Source organism: Stigmatopora argus, chromosome 21 (assembly GCF_051989625.1).
Source record: "Stigmatopora argus isolate UIUO_Sarg chromosome 21, RoL_Sarg_1.0, whole genome shotgun sequence".
Taxonomy (NCBI): Eukaryota; Metazoa; Chordata; class Actinopteri; order Syngnathiformes; family Syngnathidae; genus Stigmatopora; species Stigmatopora argus.
This window is the reverse complement of record NC_135407.1, coordinates 3383470-3408113: the sequence shown is the minus strand read 5'-3', so window position 1 is coordinate 3408113 and position 24644 is coordinate 3383470. Positions and strand designations below refer to the sequence as shown.

The 24644-nt window shown below is 41.9% G+C and overlaps 3 protein-coding genes across 5 annotated transcripts; 1 reads left to right on the top strand and 2 right to left on the bottom strand.

The window, feature by feature from the left end:
- Positions 1-6233: 6233 nt before the first annotated feature.
- On the bottom strand, positions 6234-7567 carry fabp4a (fatty acid binding protein 4a). Its single transcript, XM_077590001.1, has 4 exons — positions 7401-7567; positions 7071-7246; positions 6883-6984; positions 6234-6416 (listed from the first exon to the last, which is right to left on the bottom strand). Exons 1-4 carry the CDS (start codon positions 7471-7473, stop codon positions 6363-6365), a joined length of 405 nt encoding a protein of 134 aa, XP_077446127.1. The 5' UTR covers positions 7474-7567; the 3' UTR covers positions 6234-6362.
- Positions 7024-24621, top strand: pag1 (phosphoprotein membrane anchor with glycosphingolipid microdomains 1). Of its 3 annotated transcripts, XM_077589999.1 has the most exons (10): positions 7586-7662; positions 8474-8646; positions 11418-11592; positions 11657-11747; positions 19112-19337; positions 19426-19483; positions 20155-20251; positions 20329-20501; positions 20651-21037; positions 22440-24621. In XM_077589999.1, exons 5-10 carry the CDS (start codon positions 19156-19158, stop codon positions 22764-22766), a joined length of 1224 nt encoding a protein of 407 aa, XP_077446125.1. In that variant the 5' UTR covers positions 7586-7662; positions 8474-8646; positions 11418-11592; positions 11657-11747; positions 19112-19155; the 3' UTR covers positions 22767-24621. The 3 variants fall into 3 exon arrangements, with proteins under 3 accessions (XP_077446124.1, XP_077446125.1, XP_077446123.1); XM_077589998.1 differs by lacking the exon at positions 7586-7662 and adding an exon at positions 7024-7273 and having other exon boundaries at positions 11418-11747; XM_077589997.1 differs by having other exon boundaries at positions 11418-11747.
- mrpl53 (mitochondrial ribosomal protein L53) lies at positions 8311-9896 on the bottom strand. The gene is made up of 3 exons (XM_077590002.1): positions 9732-9896; positions 9457-9569; positions 8311-8578 (listed from the first exon to the last, which is right to left on the bottom strand). The coding sequence occupies exons 1-3, from the start codon at positions 9824-9826 to the stop codon at positions 8463-8465; spliced, it is 324 nt and encodes a 107-aa protein (XP_077446128.1). The 5' UTR covers positions 9827-9896; the 3' UTR covers positions 8311-8462.
- Positions 24622-24644: the final 23 nt, after the last annotated feature.

The window sequence follows — 24644 nt, the reverse complement described above, 5'->3', positions numbered from 1 at the left end:
TTTGTCGCAAGGTCGACGACCTATACACTTCGACCAGGAGGGTTGACAGCGATCGTGATGCAAATCATCATATCGTACACCGCTAAAATCTATAAATATGTCAAAATAGATACTATATTTATATATTTATCAAAGGGCCCCAAAGCAAACGAGTACCGTGTGGCCCGAATATAAGACCGGGTTTTTTGCATCGAAAACGTGAGGGTCGTCTGTCTTACAGTCGGGGTCTAGACAGTATTTGAAGACGACAACCTCTTGGAGAAAATTAAAAACAAAAATACACACAGGTTACAGCTTCATGAAAATCTCTAAATGTATTATTTCTTCCTGTATTATGCATCTCATTGACAAGATATGACGTGTAATTAAAATGAACCGGGAAGACTGGTTGCTCTTGTTTGAGTGAGACAATGAGTAAAGAAGTGCCACGTAAAAGTTTAAATCATGGCCGCTCACACTTTTTAAACAAAAATGGAATGAAGCCCTAGAAGTTAAATGGATTGGACGTCTCTTGCCGTCAATCGCACTGAAACACGACCATTCAATTTCAGCCTTTGTTGTTCAATTGACTTTGACATATATTGCTGTCAATGGCAGGGAATTAAGTCATTCATGTTTGTTTTGCTATTAACTAGGGTTTCTGATACTGCACTAAAATACGGGTTTTGCAAAATATATGAACATTACGTACTGGTACTTTGCAATGTTTTTCCCCCAAAAAGTCAGTCCCCTGAACCAAGATGGCCGCCCACTAAGCACAGCAGTTCTTCACTTCTAATGGATTGCACGTCTAAAGTTGTCAGTGGGAGCCAAAGAGTTTTAAAACTCTCATTTGTTCTCACCATGGGCAAGATACACCTTCCCACCAAAGATTTTATCACGGGTAACCCCCCAGAAACCTCTTCCCCCCCAAAATAAAAAATAAAATGGAACACCCGAGTTTTATACTGGTGAAAGTCGATGAATGAACTTCCTATTTTTGCCACTAGACGGCAGTAGAGTATTGCTAAATGCAGTTGACTGTGAAAGTCAAGTATAATTTCCTATATTGCTGTACGTAGTGCTTTAAGCAAACCACAGCTACATATTTTTCGATCAACATTTTATGTTAAGATTATTTTTTTTCACGAAGAATGATATATTTGATGCGTCAATGTGCCAACTCTGCCCCTTTTTCTTTACCCCCCTCTTTCTGTGCATTTGCTGACTTCGCTTGTGTTGCATTTAGGTGTTAGGTATGCCGGTTGTAAAAAGGAATGTGCCTGGTGCTCCGGTGAATGGAGGCAGCGAGGCGAACGCCAATGAGTGTCATTCTGGTATGCGCCAAACGCTGACATCCGTAGACCTGCGGGGATTACAGTATTGATAGCTTTTTGGAGGCTTCTGGTTCTGGGGGCTAGTGGGGAACAGCAAATTGTTGTTTCCCCCAAGTTTATGTGCTTGCCTGTGCCAAAAACGTTGATTTAAAAAAAAAAAAAAGATTTATTTTGTATATCTGGCTGGTTTTAATCTTTTATTTGTGTTTTATTTACATTAATTGATTTCGTTTATGAAGTATTTAGTGCCCTGTAAAGCACATTGATTTATTGGGGTTGTATAAATTAGACAAATTAAACAGATAAATTAGCTTTCCCGTGGTCCTAATTGCATAATATTGACGTTTAGAATTACTGAGACCTGCTTGGACAATATTTTATGTAGAAACATGCATTCAATTGTCAAATATTTCCATACTGCAGAGATTAAGACTAATGCAAGAAGCTATTTTAGCGTTAGTATCTCAAGAAAGCTACATTCGTCTTCCAGTGGTGTTTATTTCCGCCTACTACAATATACGTAAATATGTTTATAGATTAGAAAAAGGGGATTTTGCCATTGACAATGACAGACGTCCAATCCACTTGCAGTGGAAGATCTGGAATATTTATTCATTCGCTGTCAGCTCTCCCACTTCAAGTGGATTGGACATCTACTATTGATAACCTGATGAACTTCACAGCAAAATAATGATAGGAGCCTTAAGATCGGACGCTGAAAGAGTTCAAATGATAAGTCGCTTCCCGTCAGTCAATGTCTGTCCAAACTTGATCCATTTTGGACTTTAATGTTTGCCACGCGAGTTCATTTTGGAGTGCGTAAAAAGGTCACGGCGGCGACAGATTGCTGTGTCTGTGGCGGCTGTTGGCTAGACATCTACACTAAAAGGAGCAAGGACACCCAATCAAGCCAGTTTTTCACAAATGCTATGTTTTGTCTTCACAAATTTGAGTCCTTGAAGTGCTTTTAGGACTTTTGCTATAGTAATGGTAACAGGTGAGACATCCAGATGAGGATTTTCTGTCACTTTGATGGTGAAAAATTCTTTGGCCTTGACCCAGACGACTTTCTTGCCGACTAGGGGACAAAAACAGGCTAGGGTTGAAGGAATGTAGCGGACGAAAATAGGGGGGGTTCAGCGACGTCCCTGGTGGGAGGCGCTCATGTGATTGTTAGCCACTCAAACATCGGAATTCAATCTGGAGTTGCGGGATTTACCTCGTGTCTGAATTCTTTACCCTCTCAAAGTAATCCTCAGGTGTCATGCCGAGATCAAAGAGGCCACCAACTCATTCCCTGCTGCTAAAGGAGGTCAACGAGCGCTATATTTTGATTGGGGAAGGTCTCCCGCTTTGGACGTTTGTCGCTGTCAATGGCGACCAGTGAGTTTAGGGGAGGTGTTTTGAGATAGACAAAATATAAATCTTTTCAAAGTGGAAAAATAATCAACTTTCGACCTATTTTCAAGTCCGTGCATTCGTTTGACGGGATTGTTGCCCCTACCAATATGACCGCCTCCGTGTAACGTCACCAACTATTTGTCACTTGATTTTTTTCTATTGAAATGCTTTCGATTTCTTGACAATACGATGCCAATTCTTTGAGCAAAAATGATATTTTCCCAAAATGATGACATCATTCTAGCCAAGTTCTTAGCCTAACCCGTCAAAAACATCACGTCAAATCAGTCCGTCCGTCATTTTGTCTGTCCTCCTGTCTCTCTCCAAACAACCCGGGCCAAGTGTTTGCTGTTTTAGGGCGCAGCTGTGCGCGGACGCCACGCAGCTGGACGACGCCCCGTCGATTTTCACACGGGCGTGGACTCAGAGAATTCTGGGCACGACCACGCGTCTTTAAAAAGTTCTCCTCAAAGGAACGTTTTGCACTTTTTACACCACTACTTTGACTTTACCATGCTAGCAGTACATTTACTCGAGTACTTTTTGAGTACTGTGTCCACCCTTGCTTATTGTGTTCTCTAATTAAAAAGCAATAGAAGTGAAGCCCCTGAGAAAACAGCCACAAACCCCCGCCACGACCAATTCCTGTTTCGAGCCCCCCCCCCATCCGGACCCCCGACCCCCAACCCACCAACCCCATCCCGAATCCCCCACACTGGCCTAGAGAACTCTTTAAAGTGAGGCTCCACAAACAAATGCAAGACAATGGCCTCCCTACCCCGCCATACATTTACTACCACAATCTGTCTTGTGCAAGAAAAAACAGACATGAGTCAGCAGGAAGTGTGTTTCAGTGGCTTTTATTTATTTATTTTATCTTTTTTTTTTGCACCGTCTTCACAATTTTGCACCATATGACCCAATTTGCCCGGAAATTGCAATTGGTTCTTTCTTCCGCTAATGAGTTGATCACTAAAGGAGGTCCAATCCAGTTGAAGTGGAAGGACGGCAGCAAATTAATGTTTGCTTACGCACCTCCCACTTCAAATTGTCTGGACGTCTATCGGTGTTAGTGGAAGGCAATGATTTCACTTCTTAACCCTAACCCTAAAAAGGATAAGGCATTTAGAAAGGAGGTTATATTTGACCATATAACTTGTAGCCAGTGCAATTGGATGTTTTTCTCAAACATCTAACTTTTTTCACTACCTAACCCGAACCCTAGCTTTAAACCGAACCCTAACTCTAAACCGAACCCTAACTTTAAAGCGAACCCTAACCCTAAGCCAAACCCTAACTCTAGCCATAACCCTAACCCTAAAACAAATGATGTTCTGACATTTTTAAATTCAAACTGTTTGAAATTAATGTCTTTCAATTTCATCTTTTTTCTATTTCAACTTTTGCTCATCTTTGTGCATGCCCTTTTATATCTATCAAATATTATTACTACTATTTTCATGTAGTTATCGTACGTATTCCGCCAACAGTACTATATTACTTGAATGTAGCCCTGCGAGTGGCTAGCCACCAATTCAGGGTGTCCCCTGCATGTTGCCCATAGTTGGCTGGAATAGTTTCCAGCACCCCCCGCGACCCTCGTGAAGATAAGCGGTGTAGGAAATGAAGGAATAGTTCAACGTACGTTCATAATTTTCCGCTTGCTAACAGATTGACATGACCTTACACGAGGGTTATCAGCTGCCCGTCAAGGTTAGCGCCTGGCATTAGCGCTCATCGGAAAGACTGCCTAAAGAGTAGCATACCACATATTTTGAAAAAGAAACTATCAAAAAGTGGTTACCGCTTCCTACCGCAGGAAATCTGACACGTTTTGATACGCCAAGCTTCTCAGGGCGCTGTAAATTTGACCCGAATTTCCACCTCCCCAAAAGCTTCCCCGCTAGCTAAAAGCCTCGTCATTCTCTTGTTTGCTAAGGTTTCCAGTTTGTTTGAGTTGCGTAAGTGAGTTGCGCTCGGACAAAGAAACAAAAAAAAGCCGTTTCCTCTCCAGGGAAGCCGCTGGCTCACGCTGTTTCTCTTTTGGAAGGCGAAACTCATCCCGGACCCTCGCGTTTTCCTCTCCGGACGGCTCGACGGCCTCGACCCCGGTCGACCCCAGCGCCTTTCTTTTTATTGGCCGCCGTTGACGTTGCCGGGCGTCCAATCCATTTTTTTGTACAGATAATACAGATTCCTGTTGGATTTATTGCTACACACTGGAGTAAAATTTGACTGTACTTTGAAGCCAAGGTTCGAAAAGTTCACATCTGCTCCATGTTGACAAAAGGAGAACTCCTCCCGGGGGTGCCGTAGCTGGAGAACGCTTGAAAGTCCGCTAAGGGAAGGTACCTCGTGTTTTGTCTGCTCTTGTCCTTCCCACCATTGTGGCAACTTTCGGGGAAGTTTCAGCAAGCAAACTGGGAAGCGACACAGGAAGCGGCACGATAGCGAGAAGGTCGCTTGGAACGCATCTGTTCACATTTTTTTTCACAGTAAATTAAGAGCAAAAAAAGACCCGCAGCTACAATTTCTAGCATTGACTGCTAGATTTACTCGTACTGCTAAATTAGCAAATACCTGGAAAATTATTGTATTTGTTCCTGTGGATACTTGTATTTTTTTTTACTGAAAATGACTAGATTAAAAACATGAATATTTTCATGTATATTTTTTTTGTTAAAGAAAATTCCCCTTGTGATGATTCAATATATTTCCATTGTAAATATGACTCCAGTTTAAACTAAGTGGAGTGCAAAACACATTTTTAGGACAAAAAATTATATTCATTTTCAATTGCAAGCCAAAAAACGCCGAAAGGTTTTTGTTGGATTCATATAGGTAATTTAATTATGAAAAAAAACTCATAATATCAACGTGCAAAAAAAAACACGTCAAAATTCGACAAAAACTTTCTCATTCATTTCCAATGGCACATTAACTTCCAGAAAAAAGTCACTAGTCATTATAATTGTTTTTCATATGCAAAAAAATCACCATTGGTATTCACCATTTTGGACAAAAAAAAACCTCGAATTGGCCCAAAATGAAAAGGAATTCACCCAAAATGTACAGAAAGTGACCCAAAATGTACAGAAATAACCTGGGATTAACCAAAAAAGTACACAAAATGACCCAAATGGATTGGACGTCTATCACCATCAACAAAAAAAGAGAGAGAATTTACGGTCATGACCTGAACTGTACGTACAATCTTTTTCCTTCTGTTTTGCTCATTAAAACCAATCAGTCTTGAGAAACAAGCCACTTGAGCGCTCGCCAAGAATTCAATGGGAAATGTTTGACCTCAAAAAAAAAAGAAAGGACATTTCCTCAGTACACTCGCTACGTGATGCTCTTGGGTGGACATTCCTGCTGCCAGAAGAAATCATACATCAACCGCGGTGACCTCTCAAGTCTTTGTTGTTCTAAAAATTGTCGCCATTAGCCGCTAAAAAAATCAAAGGCAGGAAGCCATTTTGCCTTCATTATTCTTATCAGGAACGGAGACCACAATTTTGGACAAATCAGCTTTATTTAAATGTGCATGTTTCCAAACAATTTCACGGCATTGGGGGGCAACACACTAAAAAAAAATTGACGCTCATTAAACTGAGCCTGTCGCTGGAACGGCCGCCATGTTTATCACGCTTCTCTCACGTAGGTCCTCACTGCCACTACATCTCCCATGATGCACCTCTGAAGGAACAGGGATGACAAAAAAAGGAAAAGGAGTTCATGAGTCAAAATTGTAAGTACCGCTGTTCACGCTAATACTTAAATATGTACTAATGTTATTTTAAAAATGAATTTTTTTTTTGCTATTTATTTTTCATTCTATATATGCGTATTTTGAATAAATATACAAATTATTCCTGTAAAATATCTGACAGCTTTTACATGTCAATTCTTTAAAAAAATAATTTATATTTTACCTAATTGTTTTGAAACAATTTTTAATAGGAAAAAATGTCTTTACATATCCCTATATTTTATGTTAATTTCATGCATTTTTCTATTTGCATGTTTCCATTACATAAGGATGGAATAAATAGATATATCGAGTTAAATCCCAATGACTTTGGTAATATGTATGTTAACTGGGCTAGACATTATAAAATGTATTTTTCCTCCATAAATCCAAACTCTAAATGAAATTTCTCACCGCTATTAATTTCCCATCTGTCACTTCCCTCTCGATGCTGGTCTCTTTCCCGTCCCAGCATTGTTTCTGCACAAGTTTGCCATTTTCCAAGCTGATCACGGTCTGCGGGGATAAATAAAAGACGTCTCAATCGATTGGGAGCCTTGGCCACCTTAATAAGGAAGCACAAAAAGCCATGGGATTCGAACCCGAGTCTTTCTGTCGTCGGCCGTGGTCTCCTCAAAGGGCTCGTTGAGTTTGAATTTGATCTCGGAGGTCTTGAAGGTGCTCTGTGTCTTCATGCTCACGGTGCCTTGGTCGTCCACCGTCAAGATCAAGTTGGGCTTGGTGCGGTTGCCCACCTGCCGGATGGCGAAGCCCACCCCTGAGCAGCATCACAAACACCAATGAGGTCAGTGGCATCATTAAAAGCGGAGAAAATGCCCAATATGTGTAGAAAAAGTATCATTTCGAATGGAATTGCGTGCACAAATCGACTTTAAGATTGTCCAATGACCTTAAAACGAGTGGGATCCTACCTATTGCTTTCATGTAGTCGTCAAAATTATCGCTGGAAATCATCTTCCATGTTCCGACAAACTTCTCAACCATGGTTGCTAAAGTTATTTTAGTTGATATTTAAAACTGCGAGCGTCCAAATTTGACTCTGTAGGAGATGCGCTCAGTATTTATAATACAGTGAGGACCAATCAGAACGTGTGACGTCATAAGTAGGGGACGGACTGAGAATTCTCGTTTGAACTTCGCTTGACCAGCTACGAGCAATTTTAGCAGATTTAAGTAAGTCCCTTTAGCACATATGTTTACTTTAATTGAAAACTTATGAATATAATATTATATGAATAATATATATATAAACACGGCATAAAATGACGTGTATTTTGCCTGGGTAAACAAATATTTACAATGTAATATTTTCTGGTCCTCATATTCGTCAAGTAGAACGCCTGAAATATTTACTTTATTACAAATTCCATGAACATATCGAACCGAAAAAAGATTACTTAAATGATTATTCTACTACATAGGTCACTTAAAACATTATTTGACTAAGCAGGTCGCTTAAAACATTATTCTACTACATAAACAACAAGTGGTCATTTCCCGTTATTACTAATTTAAGCTAGCTACGAGCATTGTTGGGTCAAAAGTCAACATTTTCATTTAAAAAATATACTTTATAAGTAACAAAGAAGCGTTTTGACTGCTTTGTTCAAAGTGAAAAAGTATTCAATTTTTTCAAACTATAACCAGAATTTTTGAATCTGATGGCTTAGTTGCACATTCTGCTTTAAAGATAAAAAAAAAAAACTAGCATGCTCACTGAAAGTGCAAAATAAAGACTTGTGGGAGTGACTGGGTGAAAGGTATTCATTTTTGTTTGGTTAACTTTTTTCCTCCTATTTAAAAAAAAAAGGGAGTTGTGTATAAAGGTCAGTTCATTTTATTTAGGCAGATTATGCAACATGCCCACATATTACAAGAAGAAACAATCAGGTTAAAACTCACATGGTGAGGGGAAAAAAACAATACACATTTTATTATGAATATATACCTATCTACAGTATACATATTGTCTGTCATTTGGCAGTGGTTTGAGCCTGGGGATCCTTGGCGCTGCATCGGTCCTTGAAGACGCTGAGCATCTCGCCGCTGGTCAGGTTGGCGCTTTTCATCAGCAGCCGCTCGCCGTCAACTGAGGAGGAAGACCAAAGGAGGGGGATCTCGTCAAGACAATGACACAATGGCCGGACAAAGTTAAGTGTGAGTAAAAGTCAAGTGGCGCGCACACAATGGTGACCTATGGCAGAGATGGGTGTGTTTGGTCAGAAAAAACATATGGCAGAACAAGAACAGTGGACCTTTAGTCACATACAAGTTTCTTTTTTTAGCTTCCAATATGCAAATCAAGCTTGAGCGATTCAACCGATTTCCGCCATTTTTTGGAACATTGCAACCCTTACAAAGATAATCACAAGCTCACAACTTTGTATTTAATACACAGAAATACTGTCACGTCAATGGTCAAAAAAAGTATAAATTCATCAATTAACAGATTTTTATCCTGATAAATATTGGATTTAACTGTAAAAATCCATATCCAATTGAAAACTTCCATCTGTCTTATAATTAAGTTAAAGTAAAACAGAAAACAAACAACAATCTAAAGATATTAAGTACAATAAATAAAATTAGGAAAATCTATATTATTATATGTATTATTATTTGCTTAAAAGTTAGGAGTGTATGCCCTTGCATAAGATCCCTGCGATTAACCTACAAAAATAATGTTTTTTTTAATATTTTATCCAAAAGTAATGGTTTTGCCTTGCAAGTGGATAAAAACATGCCAAAAGACTTGAAATGAGTTGAGGAATTTCCCTCAGGGAATAGTTGTACGTTGCCGCCGCCTTGTGGCACAGATGGGTAATTTTACAAACAAAATCACCTCAGAGATTGACATTCAAATAGCTCATTGTAGATAAATAGCAGTGGCATATTTAAAGTATATTCCAATCCACTGTCACACAACTTGCAATTGTGTTTAAGTACTAATGAATAAATAACACTTACCATAAGTGATATCCACTACAGGTTCTGATTTGTCGTGTTTCACCACGGATGTCACCTCACAATTTAAATTGGTGGATCTGGCTTTCTCCGAGCCCACCGCCACAAGGAATTCCCTAAATGAGGCGAACAAAACACAGTTTACCCTGTGTTCTATATAATTTCAAGTGGCTAGCTAGTTAGCAACATGCTTAGCTGGGCGACACGGTCGAGCAACCGTGGAATAAAACTCGTTCTCGTATGATTTGGCACGAAAAATCCATCAACGCAGGCCTTACCGAATCGATCGGGTATTTGCCTCAAAAGGACAAAAGTGGATAACGACTTTCTTTACTGCTTTTAGCACTACGGTTGCTTTACCGGAGGCTGCCATGTTTGTTTTCACCTTTCCCCTCAATGGGAGGGACCTTATGAGAGGCTCGCTTTTGCAATGTGGCCACAAGAGGGCAACAGAGGCCAATGTAAAGCTTTAACAAGCAAACTTAATAGGCTCTTCTTTTGCGTGTATATAATCATCTATGTTCTGTTCCTCACGTACACATTTGAATATTTTTGCTTCCTCTAACAATGATTATAGCCCATGTGTTTATTTAATAAATGCTTTTCTGTAGGATGAAAGCTGTAATCATCGTTCCAACTTGACATATAAAGTAGAATGACTCATAATGACACTCATTTGCTTGCAATGTTCCTGTAACCTTTTATGTAGTTGTTTATCGAGCTGATCAATTTAGTTTATTTCCTAGAACGCTTTCCAGATCAGGGAGGCGTGGAGCTTTTGTACCTTTGCCAATGCTTGAACTGGGTCACGGAATGCTCGCTACAAATCACAAAGAGAATGACGCCCAGGTGACATTTAATTCATATGGGTCACAATTTGTGTGCCTTGTGTTATAAACCAAAGAAAAATGCGACAGAAGTGAGAGTATAGTCAATAAAGGAAATCGCTTAGACATGCTTCCTCTTACCAGGAATAGACATGACAAAGGCCTAAAAGTACAAGTTTACTACTGTTATCTCAAAATGATGGCCAAATAGTTTAGTTGTTAATCTGGCACGTTGCTGCTCAATACAAATATGTCCAAATACTTTCTGTAACAAACGATCAAACTGCCACCTCCAAAATAAAATGGCTTCCTTGTTAATTCTTTACACGTCTCGTCATTTTAATCACCCTCACGTGGGTCACCTGGGGCCGGATGCAAAGATATGGATATTTGGGGTGGGGTTGTCCCAGACAATATATGTGGTAAGTATAGCGTTTGTTCTTTAGCAGAGCACTGACAGATGAAGTTCTGCATGTAAACAATTAGGAGTCCATTCTTCCAGGTCAGCCTCCCCCTTGAGCTTTCATTGTTCCACACTGTCGCCACTCTCTTATAGTACGAGCCCTAAAAATGACTCAAATAAGCATGTACAGTACTTGGTGTGTATGTGTAGAGGAAATGCTTGAGTCTCGGTCTATATTTAGCCAAGATTTTGCACCACTGTACAACTGTCACAGGCGGTGGTCACATTTGTGTTTCAGGAAGGAGGCCGGAGGCACGATAACAACACGTTGGTTCATCACTTACCCTCCAAAACACTCGCAGGAAGTGTAAAACTGCAAAATAGACAGACCGGCCCTTGCTTTCAAGGCTTTTTTTTTAAACAGAAATTTTTACCGTATTAGTTTCCTCAACTACCATATCATAAAAATAATGCTGCTGCCTCATTATATGATTCCCCTGTACTCCTGTAACATTTAATATGAAAATTATGTCAGTGCAAAAAAAAAAAAAAAAATCTCTATATTTGGTGGCCCCGTTTAAAACTATTATTTGCTGCATTCGTTCATCAGTTAATTGTTAAATTGCTGAATTATAATATGTAATAACAGTAAGAAATCAAAATTATTTTCAGGAAAGATTTGATTGATTCATTGTCGTTAGACGGCTGTCTTACAAGGCATTTTATCGTTTCAGATGCTTTTGTTGTTAGGACTACACTACCCATCAGGCCATGCGGCACCACGGCCCTCTGTGATTGGCTGCTTTGCTCTCCGGCTCTGGCAACGCGCTGCTGGCGGGGCAGCAGCGGGGCTCACTCGGCAGCGGCTGTGGAACCGGTGATGGTGACCGTCTCCCCGCCTGGAGAAATGTACGCAGTTTGAAGAGAGCTACTGCCGCATCCCTGATACCATAACACCCCCATTTTCCCCCAGGACACCATAACACGACAACGGGGGGACGTTTAAGGGAGCGATACGACGCATTTCAACGGCGGGAAGCTTCTACTTCAAGAACCCTCACGAGGTAACAGCCGCTACGTGTTTTATTTTTAATTACTGATTTAAACTTCTATGAGAATGTGTATTTTTACTACGGCATAGTTTCAAAACGCGTTAGTATTCATGGGATATAGACTAGCCTTCAGCGGAGACTTGTTGCCCGTTTGCTCGTTATGATTTCAAATGCATTGCATTGACATTGAACGCATCATACGTAATCCCCCCTTGTGTTTACATTTTGACCATGTTAGTGGGTGGGGGAACCTGTCACTCAAACTGGTCCATTTATTAGGTACACCTGCAGTACTGATAATAACACTATACAGTCACATAAACAGAGTATACTAAAATGTTCTTTTCATGCCACACTATGTTGTTGAATTTTGCTATTGTTTAAATAGCCATAAAAATGGATAGTATATATTTTTTCATATACCCAAAGTGTTTTCAAGAGCTCCTAATCATGGAGACACCCTCGGTAGCACATCTTCCCTGCAGCGCCCTAAAAAAATAGTCTCTAGCCTGCACAATTTTGTTATGGCTTTCACAACTGACTATACTCTTGTGCTCGTCCAATGGCGTAAAAGAACGTCCACGTCTCGTGGAATGTCGCTGGACGGCAGCTGGGGGGAATCTGGAACATGTCGGCACAGAATTCGATGATATGTTATTATTGCAGCTGTTGCATGTTAAGAACGAGCGATGGTTTCCAAGAATGTCAGGGTGAAGATTTTGCTTTCGTCAAAACATCTGTGTAATGTTAATATCGTTTTTGTGTAACGTTTGTATCTTATGGGAAGTTCAGACTTTCATTGCTTTGCAATTGGTGGCATAAATTATACAAAGTTTCCTACATTGATTTGAACACATTGCCAGGTTTTGACCCCTGTGGCTCCATCTAGTGCTTAAAACAAGAAGTGCTACAAAATGTAGGCTGAACTTAAGATTCTTGTCCAGGGCCAGATTCAATGATATATTCCTAATTTGCTGCAGGCCAATACAAACTGGTCCATAGTTTGGACACCATTGGAATAATAAAGGCTGACAAGATGCGATTAGACGTAAAGCAAGACTGATGAAGAAGATGAAAATGGAGGAGGGCAGTTGTAATAATAAAAAGAGGATATTGATCTTTATCGCCAGGGCCGCTGACCTTCTGAGAATTGATTGGCCGTTTGTAATGCGTGGCGCAAAAGCTACTTGGCAAGCGTTCCCGGATCCCATTTGCAGTAGCCAGGGCTTTTCATCCAGAAGCCGCAAAAGGAAAGCTAGCTGACCTAGTCAGTTTGAAATCAAGTGCTTTAATTACAGGTTAACACTTGAAATGCCACGTGGGCTAATTAAAGGTAGACTCGTTTATCCAGATGAACACCGCTTGCATTCCTGTCTGTGCGGAGCCTCCGATGACAGAACTTGGATGTGATTACTTAGATTACTTTGGGGAGGCTCTTCTCAAAACAAAAGCGGCACTGATTCTTTTATGCCTCCATCTTATTCGCTAAATCTATTATGACATGTTAAACAGGGGAATAACATGCGGCGTTCGGGAATTGGTTTGAACGTGCAGAGACGTTCAATTGTCTTCAAACATGTTCATTAAACAGAGAAAGGTTTACAGAAACGTGTTTTACATTCATTAGAAAGATGGAAATTATATTCAACGTTGACTGATTAATCATCAACATTCTTAGATGTTCAATTCACATAAACTGGGAAGAAAAATTTCAAAATATTTCAGTGTCCGTGTGAAGCAAATCTTTTTCCAGTTCATAAAAACAGCTAAATCAATATTAATCTGATATTTCATAATTATTATGTGTTTTTTGTAAGATTTTGATTCGTTATAAATAGTCCGCTGCCACTGCCGAGCTGCATCAGCACCACGAGCGAAACAAGGACAAAGAATATTCCGCTTCCTTGCACTCGTGCAAAAGTAGCGTCAATCCTGCTGGGGGGAAAAAACGCCAAAAACTTAAATAAAAAAAACCCAAACACAAACGCATTTTATCGCCTCATGCGCTTAGTCCTTGGGAATGTTTATGAAGAGCACCGTCAAACAAGTATTCCTGAATGCATCATAAAAAACGAAATGTTTGTCAAAAATGCCCATGTCTTCATAATGGGACATTTATTTCCGGGTGATTAGCTGGAAACCAATTCATGGTGTCCCCACCTACTGGCCGTAGTTGGCAGGGATAGGTTCCAGCGCCCCCCGCGACCCTTGTGAGGATAAACGGATGGGAAAATAAATGAATGGGAGCACGCAAATATTCTCGTTGTCATTCTACGTTAAGATTTAACATGCCGTAATCCTAAAGGGTAATTAAAACAACAACTCTTTGCCTTGGCGGAGGTTCAAAAATGATGCAAATTGGCTGTCAGTAAAGATTTTAGGCAAGAGTTTTGTAGACGTAAGCGCACGCTGCCCTCAAGAGAAAAATAACGGCACCCCACTGCTTGAAGGAATCGCCGCAGACAGGAAGTAAGGCCATTCGTCCGTTACGGGGGACATCCTGCTGAGTCGGCATTTCCCCCGAGGGAGCGAGAGAGAGGGAAAGTCGCCCAGAGGAAAATCCAAAGTGTCTTAATCCCTCTGGAAGCGTGTCAAGGGAAACACAAACCTTTCTTTGTCTTTTAAATTTAACCCCTTATTTGTTTCCTCTTGGACAAAAACCTTGCTTCTTTTATCCATACTCAAATTTGGTGGCAAATTTGTCGTTAGGTATGCCCACTGGAGACTTTTTTGTGGCTCTCGTCATGTTCAACCTGCTTACAAAGTTTTACGTTAGCCGCTAACTCAAACTAGCCTTTAATGCTCCATTTCCAAAGAATCCCATTGCAAAGCATCCTCGTTTCCGAATTAATCGTCTTTATGAGGGGACTAGAAGCATGCTTGAAACAATGATTTGCTTCTGCTAATGTCCAGCTGAGAGGCTTTATTTGACAACGTTTATGCTCGCCTTTGACCCGCGACTGTTTCTTCCCCCGCTCGTTGCTTTTCAATCGTCAGCATCGGTTCTGGTTCATTGTTCCTTTTGATTTGAAGAAATGAGAAAACGTCTGCCTGTCGGGCAGCTTCACAACAAATGCGCGCCACTCTGTTCACTTCCTTCGTTGCTTTTGTATGCTAAATTCTGGAAGAGACGGATGGGGAATTCCAAAATGGCTTCCCTCCCCTTCCAATTTACGTCATAAGAAATGATAAAGTACTGCTTTATAAACACATGCGGCCTTGTGGCGAGCATGCTAACCAAGCTAGCTTGGTTCAATGAAGCCATCTTGGCTATTTCCTTGTGTCTTTACACGTTAGCTTACAAACACACACACACACTGAGATCAATATTATCCCCCAGCCGCCACACTTATCACTTAGCGTGGCCTTGGCGTGGCGCTAAACCCGCCGAACGCTGAAAGGAAAAAAAGCTAATGACTTTTTGTTAGCCTCGTGACACACACATCCAGACGGAAACCCACACAGTGACGAGCCAACAGACGTTGCCAGTTGTTTCCAGCTGTTCATTCCCTTCACGCGGCCACTAAAACAGAAGCAATGCAGTGATTGTAACCCGCGGACCATCCCCAAACACCCACCCCGTGCGCGTTAGCCAAACAATAGCGGTGCTGTTCCACAAAGCTCACATCACATTCGTCCCTTATGTCTCCAATTCCGTCTCAGACCAAACGCTTATCCTTTCAAAAATGGCCGTTCAAAGAAACATACGCGTATTGCCTACGACTTATATATTTTTAATTAAAACCAAAAGACATTATTTACATTTTTTAATAGTACAATTTAAATAAATCAATAAAAAAATATTTACCATGAACACATTCAAACATTTTTAGCATAATAGTCTCTAAAAACGATTATTGGCTGTCTCAACTTGATAAATAATTACCCTATTTTCTGCACTACGACTAACTATAAAAAATATAATGCGAAGCGCCTTATAGTGCGGATAGCATGTTAGTTGTGAATTAGTCGATTAATTGCAGCAACCCTTTCTAAATATAATTTGACATAACTCGTCGATGCTAGACGTCCAATCCATTTAGACTGGGAGGTATGGCAGTGATCATTTCATCGCTGCCAACCCCCCTCAGTCCAAATAGATTGGACGGCTGGCACCATCAAAGGCACTGAAACATGATCATTCACTAGCCGATTGGATGCTAAATGACTGCTAGCAGCATTGTTGTGCAATGACATTGCCACCTGCTCTACAGAAGAACTTTCTGGGTCGCGGGGGGATTACTAAAGTCCAAGAAGCAGGCGCGTGGGGGGCGGCGGGTCGGGGGTCCACAAATGGGTCACGTCGCTTCATTTCAAAAGTAAGCCTCACTACAACTCGCTAAACAGGATGTTGACAAAATCTCACTTCCTGTGTTTTGGCTACCTTCCGCCGCTGCTTTGTTTAGCCACGCGTTAGTTAGCTTAGCGTTGATAAAGCAGAATGCGCAATAACAAGGCCGGGCAGTCAAATAATCACCAATTGGTTTGACTCAAAGTCAGTGAATATTTAATATGTAGTATATTTAATATTTCTACTCTTGTCAAAGAATAAATAGAAAACAAATACAAAAGCGAGTTTTTATTTTTGGGATTGCTTAAATATGTATATTTAAGCAAAATAGTGTAAAATAGGTAATTACAAAAAAAGAGCAAATGATTGGCTTGTTTGGTACTTTTATGTATAATTTAATACATTTTATTGTTCATAAAATGATTTTTTAAAATTAAGATCTATAATATATTTCAAATAAATCTTTTGCGCTTGTCACTTTGACGCAACCGGGTCCAAAAGAGGCAAATGTGCACCACGGCAAAGGCGGGACAAACACCTATTCATAGGGATGCGGCACAAAACGGGCTCAAAGGAGAGATTAGGATGCGTAGCGGCACATGAGGATGATGATGCCAGCCTCCTCTCGTGTACCCCTAGCAACCTCGTAACCCGCGGCGACGGCTGCTTGACGATGCGCAGAACCGGTGGCGCTCTGATGATGATGATCATGTCGCCATGGAGATTTATTCTCTTCCCTAGAATGTTTTCTTTTATTTTGTTCTATTAGTTTCTAATGCGTTTTACTGTGAAATGTTATCGCGTCACCTGCTGGTGGAGTTTAGTTTTTTACTCTTCTATCATTTGCGGATGTCATCTTGCTGATTTTACTTATGTAGGGCCATTGATGACGATAGATTTAGAGTAAATATTGTTTTATTCATTTAGTTTTTATTTAAAGAAACTAAGGGAAAATATTTTAATGTAATTAAATTATTTTTTATATATAACAGCGGGAAAACAGTATATATAGTATTCTTTCATTCATTTATTTTATTTGTTCATTTGCTGCCAATGCGAATGGATTGGACGTCTCACACCATCAATGGCAGCCAAAATTGAATTCTATTTCTTTTTCAACGACATCCGGTCAGTTGGCGAGCTTCCTCCCAATCCCGCACAAATTGTGGGATTAATCCTCCCCCGCTTTCAAGGAAATTAGTCATAGCAGGATTACACATGACTTTTTCAAGCGATTTAAAAAAAAAATGGTGCTCCCTTACTGCATTTTAGTCGCAATGTATCTGATGATATTCAGTTTTATAGTTTGCATTTTAGATTATTCATAATGGTTTAGTTAAGAGTCATTTTTACTTTTTTCTATGTAGAATTTACAAGTATTGATTGATTTTCGTTTTGCTTGCAAATATAAGTATTAGTTTACATTTATAGATTGTGAATTTTGTCATTTTTTTCCTCACTGCTAGCCTTTATAATTTAAATGAATTTGATGCAAAAATAGCTAAAAGGTCCCTCCATTCCGATGACCATTTTCTTACAGTATTAGACATCAGACATCACATAAAAAAAGCTACTGGTGCGAAAAGACTATGGTAGAAATTGCGAAAATTGCTTTCCGAGGCTCGCCATCCCTTGTGTGCGCACCCCCCTGAACCCAATCATCTTCCACGCACCCCCAGTCCCATCTGTTGTGTCTTGATTGAACACGTCGGTCGGTGTCCGCAAGCAAGCTAACATATTTTAGCATCTCTTTACCGTAATACAAAATGCGGTCGATGCATACATATATTTTTGTCTTTCCACGCGGTGATGAGAAGTGATGCGGATCATTAATGATCTTTTATTAGCTCCACACTTCCTCTTTTGAATTCTTGACGGACGGAAGCGAAAGTGGAGCATGTGAAAGTAAAGTTTAGACAGAAGAAAAGGAAAACAGGAAACTCACCCACTTGCAGGTCTGCATTTTAGGTCTTTATTTAGTTGTGGTACACACCCTGCCAAAGTCGGGTCACTTCCTGTGTGCCGCAATGCAGGGACGTGGACTCCTTTGGGTTTGCGGCCCTTGCGAATGTGCGATAAACTTCATAGGCAAAAAAAAAAAAAATGGTATTTGACTTCCATTTCAGAGCAACAATCATGCTTGTCCTCCATTTTGGCTCATTCAAATATTCTGATGATGAACCAATTGATTCAAATTGTAACCGGAGAGTGGCTAAATGATGCAGGTTTCCTCTTTCCTACTTTCAGGGGACACGTCCATTTGTTACGGCAAAGGAGCCGCTGCTCCGGCGGGGTTGCCATGGCAACACATGTTCCCCGCCACCAAATCGTCGTCCCTCACGTGTGTTGTTTACGGTTGCCGGCGTTTTCTTTTTCTCACCCGCCAAATGGCCTTGAGCGGGTCCAGGAGCAAAAATGACAAACAGTGTGTGGGTATGTTGACGGCGGTTCATTTGGACTGGGAGGGGATTGGCAGCGATATATAGTATATATTTATAAAAAAAAATACAAACAGAGATTGAGGGAAGTCTTATTTTCCGCCATTTTGAATTCAAACTTGCACCCCTGATACTGTGAAACCCCTCCCGCAGTGAACCTAAGGGGGGTAAATTAATCCAGAGGGCGGGGTTGTTCTTCATGCTTCAAAATACCACATCAAAAACCAATCACTTGTTGGCCTAGTAATCACAAAAGAAAAAACATTCAGATCTTAATCTTGGCTGGAACACCATTTTTATCCTAAAGGAGATTGAGGGCAGGCCTATTTTTCATTAATCCTTGAGGAGACTATGGCCACTAACAATACAAGATGTCCTAACCAACGACAGCAAAGAAGCTGAAGACTATGGAGTATCATACTGCAGTTGATTAGTCAGTGACAGGATGGATCCACAACACAGCTTTATTCCAAATTGTCGTCTGTTGCCTGGGCCAGTATGCTCGCTGCACCGTAAATATTATCCTGACGAACACTGAAATGTTGTTCTTTTCTGCCATCTGGTGCATCATCAACACATTGCATGTTGTAATGATGACATCTAAAAAATGGCCCAAAAGTTCAATCAGGTGTGTTTTTTGCTTTCAGCTGGCGCCCGCCCGATGTCCTCTGGCGCCCCGGTGTGATGCGTCATGGCCCCGTTGCCGATCGGCGTGTGGTGGGGGCCGGAAGCGCCCGCGGTCGGGCCCGGGGGCCGGGCGGCGGTCTCGCTGGGCGACGGCGGCGGGGCTCCGCCGCTCCTGACGCTCGCCTTCGCCGCCTTGGCCGTCTTGCTGCTCGTGTCCTTTTTGCTGCTGTGCGCCGGATGTCGCGGGTGAGCGAGCGAGCCGGCGAGCTCAATGCATGCTGGGAGATATTGTCGCTGAATCCAAATTTGATCCAAGTGTTGTCATTGCTTCCAGGCAGAAGAAAGCAGTCAATGGGCATCCATCAGGTGACCGAGCTGACCTCATGGATGGAGTGAGTACACACACACGTGCATGCAGTGTTTTGCTATTAAAATGTTAATTTTATAATATTAATATTGATATTTAAATCTTCATTCACCGTAAGTGTTCGTTTAAATCACCGTTGGGTAAAAAACATTACGTCTTCTGAAGTGTGGTTTTAGTGACTAGGATGACGTAATTCAGCATGAAACTGCAATGACTACTGGCGTCCACTGGGCGTCGCTTTTCCCCTAGCCTGTCTTTACTTTGCAGTAGGTAAACAACTCAAGGGAAAAAAAACTTCCTCAGCCTCAAGTGAACTTGTTATCAGTCACGTGTAAGTGAAAGAGAGGCGGAGGAGGAAGCTTTGTTTGAATTTTTTTCCTGCAGAAGTTGACGCTTCTCACCTGTTTGCTTAGAAAGAGAGCAAAAAAGAGATTTATCCCAGAAGGAATGTTGGCCAGATTGTGTACGCAAAAATGCAGCGACTTGATCACAGTTTGCATAATTTTTCATCAATAATTACAGACCTTTTTTGATTCAAAAATCCATGAGTAACTGGAATTCCCCTTTATCATTAAAGTTATATATTATTATTAAAATTATACAGCTGGTAAGTTAACCACCCGGCCCTTCCAAGTCCATATGTATTAAATGTAAATGTCCGTCATTGTCGCTAAAATGCGCTCATTTCCTGCCCAGACATCAGATAAAGAGACCATCAGTCAATTGGCCGACAGTCCGGCGACCCACATTGGCGTTAGCGGCTCGCACAACGGACCACTGACCAGCGGTACAAGTGAGTGACGTGGCCTCGTTCCTCCCGAGTCGCGGGGACGGACGGCTCTTAACTGGTCGCGTCGTCTGTCGCCCAAGTTCTCACAGACACGCAAGCCAGCAGCCCCCAACCGTCAGAGGACACGGCATCCGGCCAATGGGAGCGCAGGTTCTCCAAGTGTCCGCAGGGCCGCGAGCTGCCCAGCCTCCCGCCCAGCGGCTCTCTAGTCAGGGGCGTTGCCCCGCCAACCTCAGCGGACGCCACCTACGAGGTCACTAAAAATCAATGACATAAACTTTCACCACTTTAGAATTTTGTTATACATCAAACATCATTTCAGATAGTATTAAAATTGTATTTTATCTATATTTGTAATGAAAAATTGCCTTTTCTCTTACACCATTTTTGTCACGGACACAGATGGTAAAAGACATCTCAACAACGTCCCGCGACGTCAGCGTGGAGGACTCGCTTTACGAAACGGTCAAGGAGCTCAAAGACCCCCCGACGAAGCTGGCCCTCCCCAACGGTACAGCCGGCCCGTCGCCCGCGGACGCACCCGCTCCTCCGCCCCTCCTCGTCGCCGCTCCCACCCCGGCGATCAGCCCCGGCACGCCCGAATACGCCTCGGTGGACCGCAACAAGAAGAGCCGCTACAGCGCCGACCTGGAGGCCAAGCGGCGCTCCGCAGGCGGGGCCAAGGTGCAGCCGGAGGATTTGCCGCCGCCGCTACCTGAGAAAGTTCTGGATGAAAACGATAACCAGCCCGCACTGCCAAATGGACACGCTGAACCGCGTGATGGGAAGGTGAGCCATTTTTCTTTATCAATTAAGTCATTCGAAATGGATTGGACTTCCACGGTCGTCATTGGCAGCCACACGCGTTGGAAAATAGCTTTTGCCGTCACCAAAGTAGGGCTGCCAAGAAGTATTAATTATACTTGATAGATTACTCGTCAGTTATTTTTGTTATTTGTCAGATCATCGTGTCATATCTCGCTAATTAATTTAGTACAAAACATACATTTTTGTTTCTCGGACAATATCCTTGTCCGTCTTGATTCTTTTATTGCTATCTTCGGGTAGTTTTTCGTACTCAAACGTCGAGATAGTCGTCACTCAATGTGCTTATTTTATTGGTGGCAGTTGAAAAGCAAAATGGCCACCCCCAACTCCAACCACAACAATAAGCTGGTTTACTCACACGGCTCTATGTTGAGGTATACCTAACATGGAAGTGTGCACGTTCGCATACATTACTTTATACGCGTCCCCCTGCGGGCTGATTTAAGATTAACCCAGAGTTGTAGCGGCTCCCCGCGGTTTACACCGGCATCCAACCGGGAGGTGATTTATCTTGTCAGGTCGATTGCCCGCGTGTGCGGTGAGCGAACCAGCTGCTATTCGTTTGGGTGACACTTATTCCGCCGCCGTGATGGATGACGGCACGCTCTCGGTTTGTCAATGCACCCCCCTCCCAGGCGGCCGTACAGTAAACGCGCACGCACCCCTTCGGATCGGCATCGGGCGTAAAGAGACGGCGCCTTCGCCGGCCTCGTCGGGGGGTCTTTAGACACACGGGACCTCCGCTGCCTTTGTCTTTGTTACGCTAAGGTATACTATGTACCAGCGCAACAGGAAGGGCAGCTGACACCTCATGGCTTGTCCACTCAGCAAGATGTAATCAGCTTTGTGTTTACCGAATAAGCAACTTACCATAATCTATATCAGGGAAGCACCGATCACTGTTTTTGCACGCGAGTCCATGTCACCTCATTTCCGTCATCAAAAGCAATTTCCAGCCTACTCTCGATGGAAGAACAAGGCGGCAAATTAGGGATCGGTTTCCCGAGAGACTTTGTAGCCCGAGGTCTAGTCGGATTGCGAAAGCCAGCTTTGTCTCCCGAGATCGGCGAGGCGCTCCTGTCAGAAAAAAAAGCGACCCTGTTCCCCAAACGCAAGCTGTTCACACTTCTCCCCAGACGTAAGCGCTTTGCCGGAGGCGAGCGGCAAACAATGAAAAGATCAGATAGGACGCTCCAAGGCGGGGAGGGGAACCTATCGAGGACTTTCCCCCGTACGTCTTTTGTCGATGTCATTTTTGTGCTTTTAACCCGGTTAAACTTTATGAATAAAAAAGGACTGAGGTACACTTTGTAGTCAGCAAATCTGATTTGTCAGCTGACAAAACTTCAAATGTTTATTTCAGTCTTTTGAGAACTCTGCGGCGGACAAAGCAAGCGGGGACAACGCCAGCGTGGCCCGCGAGGACAAGGAGGACGACTACAGTAGCATCGCCGAGCTCAAGGGCCTGATCCCCACCGGGTCTTCCGGGGACCTGTACGCCAGCGTGAGGGACGTCTACGCCCAATCGGCGGGGGACCATAACAGGGAGGGCGCAGACCCGGGCTACGAGAGCATCCGCGTCCCAAAGACTGGCGAAGAGGACCGAGACAACGGGACTCAGGAAAACTCGGAACCCGACTACGAGAGCGTGGGAGAGTTGGGTCTGGGGCGGGAAATGTCTCGTCTTTGAGCGACCAATCCTTATCATCCTATTGTAGACGTGCTGTCTGGGTTGTTTGGCTGCACTTAGTTGGTACTAATACCCATATATATCACATATATAGGGAGCTAGATGCCAAAAGTTGGTGGAGTTATTAACCGGTGGCCATCTTAAAGCAGTGGACTTCTTTAAAGTGATCTTTTGCTGCAAATCCAAGGTGAGTGATTCCCTTCACTAAAATAATTCAGCAAAATCTTGACACATTTTCAAACAGTTTGGTTTATAACATACCATATTGACACAACTATGATTCATGTGGAAAGTTGAAAAAAACAACACAATTAAATACTTAATTTAGTGACTCTCTAACATTTATGAAAACCAAACCGTTTGAAAATGAGGTTATTTAAGGTTATTTAAGTGGAATAGCACTGACACAAAATGGCCTGCAAGTGATACAGGCCTTTCCTAGCTAGCTCTCTATATTTGTGATATCTATGCTAATACCTGCCTGGTAGTACTGGCAATACCTCTGGATGACATATCACCACACATGCTGTATTTTGAAAGTGACACGTGAAGAATCTCCCAAAAAATTCCACGGTTACGGCGAATGACTTTGCGCCAAAAGACAAGAAGACTTTTGGTAGTTTCATATCAAGAACATCCGTGTTTACGTGTCAAGACTCAATGTCTTGAGTGATGTCCCCAACTAGGGGGGCGACCTTTGCACATTCGTTTGAGTTTGAGTAGGGCGGAATCCTCCGACTTAAAAAAATTAAATTACCCTTGCGCTTTAATTCGTCGTCCATTTAGAAATGGTGCCTTTGAGGCGCCGCCCTTGTTTGACTCATTGGCTGCCATTTAAAATGCTAGATGTTTTATTTCATTCGAAGTCTATGTCTCATCGTGGCCATAGGAAGAACACATGAAAATGTTTCATTCATTGGCTGCCATTGACAGAGATACACGTCTAATTCTTTGAAGTACGAGGCAGGCAGCGAATGGACGTCCAATTTATCTGTAGTTCATTCTTTGGCTGTCACCCACGCACTTGAATTTGATTGCACGTCTGCTATCAACACACGAGAGAGTTTCATTCAGTTTTTAAGAGATTTCCTAGAAGCGTGTTGTTAACCTTACGCCACAATGCCAGTTAGCTGCATGCTAGCAACATGTTTATCGTAATAGCCTTTACAAATTTTCCCCCGCGCTCCCACGATGACTTTTTCTTGTGAATTTGCTATTTATTGACGACAACGTGCCAATGTGAACACGTGCCTGCCTGCCATAAGAAAACTCTTTTTGGTTGGTTTCAGAGATTTTAGCGCTTTTTTTTGGAACGCAAAACATTGGGTACGCCTGACCTAGCCTTTCTTTTGCGAAATTATCATGTCTTTTGTTTATTCTATTATCAAAGCAGATGTTTCGTGTGTAATTTTGCGGTACGTGACATGGTCTTGACTTCCGTAATGGCGTCCAAGCACAAGGTCTACAATTGTGGTACAGTATTAATTTTTAATTTCCTCTGCACAGTTTTAATATCTTAATGCTTAAGTGTATATTAGCACAATACTTAATACAAAGCACTATTTTAACCTAGCTCTTTCTGTGTGTCTAAGTTTTTATTTTATTAGAAAAGCACCAATGTGCATCTAATAGTTAGCCACCTTGCTTCCACCTAGTAGCCAATCAAATGTCAGAAAAAAATTGGTACAGTGTTGGTACATTTTCTTTTTTCTGGTACTTTTATTTAAAGAAAATGAAGTACTGTTTTTTTGTGTTTGTGACAATATGTTGTGTAAATATCAAGAAATCCCTTGTACATGTTTTTAATTAGATTTGTGGTTGTGTAATTCATTAAAAACACATTTCAACAGTTCAACTTGTCCACACAATTACTACTTT

Excerpts from the sequence above, each read along its gene's own strand:
- fabp4a (XM_077590001.1), bottom strand. The coding sequence starts at position 7,473 with ATGGTTGAGAAGTTTGTCGGAACATGGAAGATGATTTCCAGCGATAAT. Across the intron at positions 6,985-7,070 it reads CCGACGACAGAAAGACTCGG|ACCGTGATCAGCTTGGAAAA; the intron begins GTTCGAATCCCA and ends TTATCCCCGCAG. Across the intron at positions 6,417-6,882 it reads CAGATGGGAAATTAATAGCG|AGGTGCATCATGGGAGATGT; the intron begins GTGAGAAATTTC and ends CTGTTCCTTCAG.
- mrpl53 (XM_077590002.1), bottom strand. The coding sequence starts at position 9,826 with ATGGCAGCCTCCGGTAAAGCAACCGTAGTGCTAAAAGCAGTAAAGAAA. Across the intron at positions 9,570-9,731 it reads GCAAATACCCGATCGATTCG|GGAATTCCTTGTGGCGGTGG; the intron begins GTAAGGCCTGCG and ends CGCCTCATTTAG. Across the intron at positions 8,579-9,456 it reads TGTAGTGGATATCACTTATG|TTGACGGCGAGCGGCTGCTG; the intron begins GTAAGTGTTATT and ends CTTCCTCCTCAG.
- pag1 (XM_077589998.1), top strand. The coding sequence starts at position 19,156 with ATGGCCCCGTTGCCGATCGGCGTGTGGTGGGGGCCGGAAGCGCCCGCG. Across the intron at positions 19,338-19,425 it reads CTGTGCGCCGGATGTCGCGG|GCAGAAGAAAGCAGTCAATG; the intron begins GTGAGCGAGCGA and ends CATTGCTTCCAG. Across the intron at positions 20,252-20,328 it reads ACCACTGACCAGCGGTACAA|TTCTCACAGACACGCAAGCC; the intron begins GTGAGTGACGTG and ends CTGTCGCCCAAG.